Raw genomic sequence first — 8519 nt, 5'->3', positions numbered from 1 at the left:
CTCATTTGCCAGAAAACCATTTTGAATGGAATAAAGGTGAAGAAGTCTTGTCTCAAAGACCTAAACGTGTCATACAGAGGAGTACACATCTGGAAGACAATCCTTATCGAGAACGTGGGAACGCTCTGCAGCTGTCCCCCAGTGTTGGTGATCCTCAGACACGTTGTGTGGGACAAAAGCCATCCACGAGTAATAAGTCTGGAAACACACTTAGTCAGTCACCAAGACTAAATCTACATAACACAACTGGCACTGGAAAGAAAAGGGACACTTGCAAGGACTGTGGCCTAGTCCTTCGTTGGCGCTCAACACTACCTCAACATCAGAGATGCATGCTGGAGAGAAGTCCTACAACCATGAAGAATGTGGTCAAGGACTGCTCCTCGCTAAATAGACATCAGCAAACCCATATTAGAGAGAGACTTGACAAATGTCAGCAGTGTGGCGAGGCCTTTGATAGGCACTCCTACCTTAGAACACAGCACAGCATCCATATTGGAGAGAAACAGTACCAACGTCAAGAATGCAGCCAGGCCATTAAAGGGAAATCCAATGTCACTTATCATCACAGGGTTGTCACTGAAGAGAAACCTTACCAATGTAAAGAATGTGACAAGGCCTTTTGCGAGCACTCACACCTGAGTCAACATCTCAGAAATCATACTGCAGAGAAACCTTACACATGTGAACAATGCGGTAAGGCCTTTACAAGACACTCAAGCCTAACTTGACATCACAGAATTCATACTGGAGAGAAAGAAACCTTACAAATGTGAAGAGTGTGGCAAGACCTTTAGCCGGAACTCAAGCCTTACACTCCATCTCAGAATTCATGCTGGAGAGAAACCTTACAAATGTCATGAATGTGGCCAGGCCTTTCCCCGGCCATCAAAACTTTCCAAACATCACAGAATTCATATAAGAGAGAAAACTGAAAAATAGTAAAAGAATGTCAGTGCCTGTAAGTGGCCCTCAGCCCTTGCTGGACATCAGAGGATTCCTAGTGGAGAGTAACCACGGAGATGTAAGCAACGTGGCAGGCTCTTCCTACTCATACAACGTAGTCAACATTGTAGTTATCACAATGGAGCAAACCGGAAATGGAAAGAAAGTGGCCTCCCCTTTACCTAGAATTCAATCCTTGCTCCATGTCTCAAAATGCACTCTTGATGCAAACCCTAGACATGTAATGAATGAGGAAAGACCATCATTTTTAATGTACACGTTAGCGAACAGCAGACAGTGCATATAGGAAAGTAACTGGGAAGATAGATTTACAGAAGTATTAAATTGAACATCAAATGTCGATACGATTACAGACATCAAAATAGAAAGCAGCGCATCAGTCACTCTTTTGAGATATTACACCAAAATACTTGTAGGGAATAATATAAAGTTAAACACATAGACAACGTATGTCCTCCTCTGGCTCGGAAGAGTTAGTGGACGGGTTTTTGCAAAGTTATAATTAATTTCAATATGTGCTTTGTTGTTGGGAGCCATTCTGAACTCACTAGTTGAGAACACTTGTGAGGTTAAGGCCGGTTTGCAAGGCCTCCTGCTGTCAGACGATGACTGATATTCATCCCCCCTCAATTGTTTTTGCTTCAGCACGACCCCCGCTATGTACCTTGTTGATTGGTATGGAGAGTGACTTGTCCCCTTCTTCTGGCCCTACAATGCTGATTGCAGCCTGTGAAGGAACTCATTGTAGGACCTTCTTCTTTTGTGATTATGGGAACAAACATCTCCTTTCCTGAGAATCCTGTTTTTCTTATACTTTCCCCTTAAGTAGACAGGCTATTGATCCCTGCTCACTAAGACCTAACTTCTGCCTTTGCTATGCTGAAAACATTGTCTTGTATTAGAATGCTAAAGATGTCTCTTTTTTTTGTATGATAAGCATCTGAATCACATACATCAGTCACTATTAATAAAGGCTATACATTAGTTTTCTGCAAAAAAAACAAAAACAAAAACAAAAACAAAGTGAGCTAGACTCTAAACTAACTTTTTAGCCCAACAAACCAACGTCCCTGGGACCTTCCTTATATACCGATTTCACTCTGCAAGGTCGTACCTTCCTGCTAAATCCCCTTCTTGGGTTCCTCCCTCTGTGGCCAGGCCGGCCTGAAATAGGGAAAGAGCTGCAGGCCTGAGACGTTCTAGGAGGAGCATGGAGGGAGCCGGCATCGGCTGCGGAGCGGTCCCAGCCCCGGAGGTCGGGTGTGGAGGCCCGGCCGAGGCCCGAGGTGTCCTTTACCCCCGTCTCCAGAGTGGACACCCCACTGGCAGTTACCCCTGTTTTCCTTCAGACGCGTTGCCAGGCTTGAATGACCAACGACATCAGAGGCTTCCGACCATCCCGATTGGACGGGCCAGACTCAGGAGTGCTTGGCAACGGAGGTGGACAGCAGTATCTTCCCAGCTCTTCTTCACTCCTGGCTTCTCCCCTGCTTGGAGTAGGGATAACGGGCTTGTGTTCCCTCTGAATTCAGGAGACGGGTTTCACCCGCACACCGTCTAAGTTTTCTGGAAGGGAAGAAAGAGTTTGGGAGAAATCATGGCCAGTAGTGAACCGGGCTCCCAGTCTGAGGAGCAGAGCCCCCAGTCTAGCACCTCAGCACAGTATCCCCTGGAGGTGGTGGTCGTAGTGAATCAAGAAACCCCTGGACCATCAGGTGAGGAAGCAGAAGGGAGAAGGGACATGAGAGGGTTGACAAGAGGAAGGGGGACACAAGTCAGGAAGGAGTCTGTGAGTAGGCTTCGTGTGACAGGAGAGATTCAGAAAACCAGGGACGGGAGAAGGAAAGCACAGGAACTGGGTACAAGGATATCCCCATGGAAGGAAAACCTGGGGGGTGGAGCAAGGATGAAGGGTTAAGAAGTGAGATGATCCTAAAATGAGATAAAAGAAGAGGGGAAAAGATTCCATTATTCCAATGGGAGAAATTCTCTATAATGAGGAAGAGTTTGGAGGACAAAGGGATGAAACAGCGGCCAAGATGAATAGGGGCAAATGGATACCAACAAAGCAGAAAGATGGAGGGATGGTTTGAGGGAGGCCCATAGTCTACTAGGTCAGAGAGAATGAAGGGAAGGTGTGGTTGGGGTCGGGGGGAAGCTTGGGTGGCCAATGGCTGAATTCCAAAGACAGAAGCTTTATAGTAGAGCCTGGTTTGTTCCTTCTCTCTCCCCCCCCTCCCCCCAGGGTAGGCCCCCACTCCCTGCCTCCCTCCCATGGCTGGAAGAGGAGAAGGGAGGAGTCAGACGAGGAAGAGGAGGAGGAAGAAAAGGAGGAGGAGACAGCCCCACAAGCTGAGGACACCTGGGTCGTGGATTCACTGTATGGACTCAAGATGAAGCTGAAGAGACGGCGGGTGTCTTCAGTGTTGACTGAGCACCACGAGGTCTTCACCAGGCTGCTGGGTACGAGGAGCGCCCTCCAATCCTATCCTGATTTTGCTTCTTCCTCAAAAAACAAGAAACTTCCCATGCCTACACTTTTCCAATGGAAAAGAATTCCCTGCCAGCCGCTGAGCTCTCTGTTTCCATCCTTGGAGGATTCCTTACTGATCCCTCACTGGGGACTCTTAAAAATGACAGAGGATTAGGAGACCCTTGGAGAAGGTTCTGTCCGAGGGAAAAGAAAGCTTGGTTTCAGTCGTACCCCTGAGAGGTCTCAGCTCTGACTGGCCTTTTGAATCTAAATGGCTTCCTCTGTGTGAGGGGGGATGACAGGCCATCTTCGTGCCCTGAGGTCACCGTCCAATGAGAAAATGGCGGTCAATGGCCATATAGTCTCTGCAGAGGTACGTGGTGATGACAGAGCATCACTGTTCAGGTAGGATCCGAATCCTACCTCTCTCCTGCCCCCTGCAGGGGTCCCGCCATATCTTCCTGGCCAGCGAGTGTTCTTCTTGCCCCTCTGCCCGGCAGCCTCCCCCTCGGCCAGACTCTGCAAACTGCCCCAGGGGGAGCTTCATTCTCCTCTTCACTCTGCAAGGGCCCCACACTAACCCTGTTGTGCTTCCCAACCTAACTAGCACATGCCTTCTTTTCACAGAAGATCCTGTGATCAAAAAGTTCCTGGCCTGGGACAAACACCTGAGACTGTCTGACAAGGTACCGTCCATCACTCTACGCTAAGATGTGTCCCTGCTCCAACAGCGGTCCCAGGGAGGGAGGGGCGGGGGGCCTTCTGAGGCCGCAGCTCTCCTGCTCCCTCCGGCCTGCTGCTCCCGACAGTTCCCTTCCCGGGCTCCTGGTTTCCTGCGGATCCCCTGGGATCTGCACCCCCGCTGTGGCTCTCTGACTGTTGTCACCTAAGTCCCCTCTCCTCTCAGCCCCTGGGGGCGTCCCTCTCCTCCAGCTTATTAAAGACCCTCCTGATGCCGGCTATTCTAAAGACAAGCCCCCCAAACAGCAGAGTGAGCACCCCCCAGCACCAAAAACTCTTCCCTCGACTTCCTGGGTTAGCATCCAACCTTCTGATAGCAAATGAGCAGGTGCAGGCGACATGTGGGAGCGCAAGCACCTGCGGAGGCCTGCCATACCCTGCCCCCACTCTTCTCCCTCCCTGGAATGTGACCTCTCTCTTATGGCTTTCTTCCTCCCTCCAGCAGTACCTCCTGTCCATGGTCATAGCTTATTTTAGCCGAGCTGGTCTTTTCTCCTGGCAGTACCAGCAAATCCATTTCTTCATAGCGCTGTGAGTATTTTGTCTCACCATCAACAGCACTCAGTACCTTGCAAAGATGAGAGGAGAAGTGGGACTCTGACCTCCACCTATTTTTTTTCAAGTTTATTCATTTATTTTGAGGGGGAAAGCCAGAGAGAGAGGGAGAGAGAGAGGGAATCCCAAGCAGGCTGTGCGATGGCAGCACAGAGCGCACCGTGAGGTTCAGACTCAGAATCCACGAGATCACGACCTGAGCTGAAACCAAGAGTCAGACGCTGAACTGACTGAGCCGCCAAGGTCCTGTCATCTATTTTCTTTTTTTACTTAAACTGTTTAATTTATTTTTGAGAGAGAGAGACAGCGTGAGCAGGGGAGGGTCAGAGAAAGAGGGAGCCACAGCATCCAAAGAAGGCTCCAGGCTCTGAGCTAGCTGTCAGCACAGAGTCTGACGCGGGGCTCGAACCCACAAACCGCGAGACCGTGGCCGGAGCCGAAGCCGACGCTCAACCGACTGAGCCACCCAGGCGCCCTTCATCTGTTTTTCTTAAGTCTGTTTGTAACTGATCAGTTGTTAACCTGTTTTTTTCTTAACTGGTTAGTCTGGGTATAAAAGTGATAGGATTGCAGCATAGTGTTTTTGATACTGTTCTTTGTAAACACAAACAACCCTAACGTCAGCTGAGACGAAAGGACAGAAAACAGACGAGTCTCCGAAGAGGAGGGAAGCAAAGACGGGCACTGGCCTGGGCCTGGCCAGCAGAGAAGCAGCCAGTTCCCATCCTGCGTGTCTTTCCCGGGGCAATCCCCAGTGACGTCATCGCCGTCCTCCTCTGCGTTCCCAGCACCAATGCCTCTATTCAGGCCCTCAGCACGTAGCACAGACCTATGTGAAGGTGCTCCCTGGGGTCTTACAAATCTGTCCCCAGGCCAGTGGGCATGATGTGCCTAAAGTCCTTCCCAAGCACCCTTCTGCTTCATCTTCTCACTTGGCGTGCCAGGGCGCTCTCAGGCAAGGCCACAGCCCCCAGTTGGGACCCAACCCTCTCCACAGTCTCCACCCAACCTGCCAAGCACCCTTCCCTCTGTTTCCACACTGTGTTTCTTGTCCAGGTGATTTTACACATGCACCGGAAGTAAATGACCTGTCCTCAGGGTTGATTCCATCTCCCAAATCTTCAGACGCTCCCCTGACCTCGCTGATTTGGGTACCCTGGTAGCGCTGTTGTTAAAATCCTACTCTCGGGGGCACCTGGGTAACTTAGTCAGATGAGCATGTGGTTCAGGTCATGATCTCATGGTCCGTGAGTTCAATCCCCGCACCCGGCTCTGTGCTGTCATTGCAGAGCCCGCTGAGGATCCTCTGTACCCCTCTCTCTGCCCCTCCCCCACTCGTATTTTTTTCTCTCTTTCTCTTTCTCAAAAATATATGAACATTAAAAATCATTTTTAGGGGGGCACACGGGTGGCTCAGTCGATTGAGCCTCCGACTTCAGCTCAGCTCATGATCTCACATTCATGGGTTCGAGCCCCTCATCTGGCTCTGTGCTGACAGCTCAGTGCCTGGAGCCTGCTTCCGATTCTGTCTCCCTCTTTCCCTGCCCCTCCCCGCTCATGCTCTGTCTCTCTCAGTCTCAAAAGTAAATAAAACATTAAAAAAATTAAAGAAAATTTTTGGGGAGCTTGTGTGGCTCAGTTAATCATCCGAGTTCGGCACAGGTCCTGATCTCATGGTATGTGAGTTTAAGCCCCATACTGTGCTGAGAGCTTCAGACCCTGGAGCCTGCTTCTATTTCTGTGTCTCCCGCTCCCTCTGCTCCTCCCCTACTCATTCTCCTGGTGTCTCTTCTCACTCTCTCTCTCCGCCCCCCTCAAAAATAAACAATAAAAAATTTTTTCAAAGAACAATCCTAGCCTCATGGATATTTTAGACTATAGTTAGTTTTAAAAGTTTGTTAATGTTTATGTTGAGAGGCCAAAAGAGACAGAGTATGAGTGGGGCAGGGCAGAGCAGACAGAGACACAGAATCTGAAACAGTCTCCAGGCCCTGAGCTGTCAGCACACAGCCTGACGCGAGCCGGAGCTGTGAGATGATGACCTGAGCTGAAGTCTGAAGCTTAACTGACTGAGCCCCCCAGGCGGCCCTGGACTATAGTTATTTCCTGTCCATCCTCCCACAGCCCTGTCCCCAACCCCATGCGACCAGACAGGCATTAATGGCAGGTCTTGTCAAAACACCTCCACTGTCTTCAAACACTCAACGCAATCCCTGCCGTGTTGCAAATGTTTAAGTTAAGACCATGAGAGCAAGCATGCATGCATGCATTCATTCATCGGTCAGCTCGCTGAACCAAAACTTCCCAAGTGTCTCTTACGTGCCAGGGACCAGAAGGCCATTGGAAGGGGGATGGGACAGACGTGTATGTTGAACTCATGCACCCACATGAACCGAGTCCTATGTTAGTCAGTTGGCAGGAGAGCCCATTTCTGCAGACACAGTGCCGACTCAGCTCCTGCCCACAGGAGACATGTATGTCCCTACTCCACGGGGACACAGGTGTCTTCAAGGGGAAGGGGTGTGAGTGGGGCTGGGATAAAGGGGCAGGACATGTCCTCCGGCTTCCCTGCCATGTTCTGCCTTGTCATCAGGGTGGAAGAAGTCTCTGCCCAGCAGTGCCTTCTTGATGACTCGGTGGCATTTGGGGACACTGGGTAGTGGGCAGCCTGTGTCCTCACTGGGAAGCTGAGCTCAGGGGTAGGGGATCCTTCCTGCCCTGCTCCTGACCAGCAGCCTGCCCTGTCTCTGCAGCTACCTGGCCAGTGACATGGAAGAGGACAACCAGGCCCCCAAGCAGGCCATCTTTTCCTTCCTGTACGGGAGGAACCGCTTCCAGCGTCCCTTGTTTCACAAACTCCGATTCCAATTCCTCCGCTCTATGCGCTGGAGGACCAGGGTGACCCGGGAAGAGTGTGAGGAGGTGGATAGGCTGTGGGGACCTGGGGCGGGGAGCGCCCCGTGGGAGGGACAGGGACACGGAGGGACGGGACGCCGGATCGGGGAGGGGAGCTGGGCCGGTGGGATGGAGGGGCGCCCACCTGGAGGCTGTGTGCTCAGGCATTGGCTGGCTGTCTTCCAGATTCAGGCTTTTGACCCGGAGCTGTGGGTGTGGGGGCGGGATCGCACCCTGCTGCCCGAGGAGAGTGCCAGGACCATGGAGGCCTGAGGGCATCGGCCTGAGGGAAGGTGGGTCTGTGTCCTCAGAGGCACAGTGACTCATTGTGCATGTAGGAAATCGGGGGAATCCGATGGCCTCACCCATGATCATTGCCCCCACCACCGCCTGCACATCAGCCTTCCACACACTGGGACGTGGTGGTGGCCACACTGCCAGACGCTGACTTGCGGCCCAGCCACGGGTCGACACGCACACATAGGCGTGACCGCGGGGAGACATGTGGCTGCCAGACCTCAGGAAGAGCAGTCTGTCACAAAGGCACGGACTCGGCTGGAATAACTACATCCTGAGCAATTGGGCCCGGATGACAGCTTTCATGGATGTTGATTTATCTTGTGAAAAAGGAAAGTTTCCAATTTGTTGTGCAGCCGTATGCCCTGTGCAGCTATTTCCATCCTAGATGCGGTGGGGATTTCGGTAACGTCCGGTAAATTGTGGGAGCCTACACTTACCGGAAAAAGTGTTCGGGTATCAGTTTCGCTCGGGAGGTAGCATGGCGCGAGGGTCCTGCGCATGTGCATCTCGCCGGTGTGCGTGTTCAGGCACGCGCAGTGCCGCCGTCTCGCCCCGCTTCACGTCTGTGTCCTGGTCACCGCTGGCCGAA

General features: G+C 51.7%; 1 protein-coding gene across 1 annotated transcript; it reads left to right on the top strand.

Moving 5' to 3' along the window:
* Positions 1-2439: 2439 nt before the first annotated feature.
* LOC115297564 (speedy protein E4-like) lies at positions 2440-7903 on the top strand. Its single transcript, XM_029945752.1, has 6 exons — positions 2440-2681; positions 3205-3429; positions 4067-4125; positions 4626-4711; positions 7489-7657; positions 7817-7903. The coding sequence occupies exons 1-6, from the start codon at positions 2564-2566 to the stop codon at positions 7901-7903; spliced, it is 744 nt and encodes a 247-aa protein (XP_029801612.1). The 5' UTR covers positions 2440-2563.
* The last annotated feature ends 616 nt before the right edge of the window (positions 7904-8519 follow it).

This window comes from Suricata suricatta, chromosome 8 (assembly GCF_006229205.1).
Source record: "Suricata suricatta isolate VVHF042 chromosome 8, meerkat_22Aug2017_6uvM2_HiC, whole genome shotgun sequence".
NCBI lineage: Eukaryota > Metazoa > Chordata > Mammalia > Carnivora > Herpestidae > Suricata > Suricata suricatta.
Note: the sequence above shows the minus strand (reverse complement) of the source record. Positions and strands in the feature narration are given on the sequence as shown.

Excerpts from the sequence above, each read along its gene's own strand:
- LOC115297564 (XM_029945752.1), top strand. The coding sequence starts at position 2,564 with ATGGCCAGTAGTGAACCGGGCTCCCAGTCTGAGGAGCAGAGCCCCCAG. Across the intron at positions 4,126-4,625 it reads ACCTGAGACTGTCTGACAAG|TACCTCCTGTCCATGGTCAT; the intron begins GTACCGTCCATC and ends TCCCTCCAGCAG. Across the intron at positions 7,658-7,816 it reads CCCGGGAAGAGTGTGAGGAG|ATTCAGGCTTTTGACCCGGA; the intron begins GTGGATAGGCTG and ends GCTGTCTTCCAG.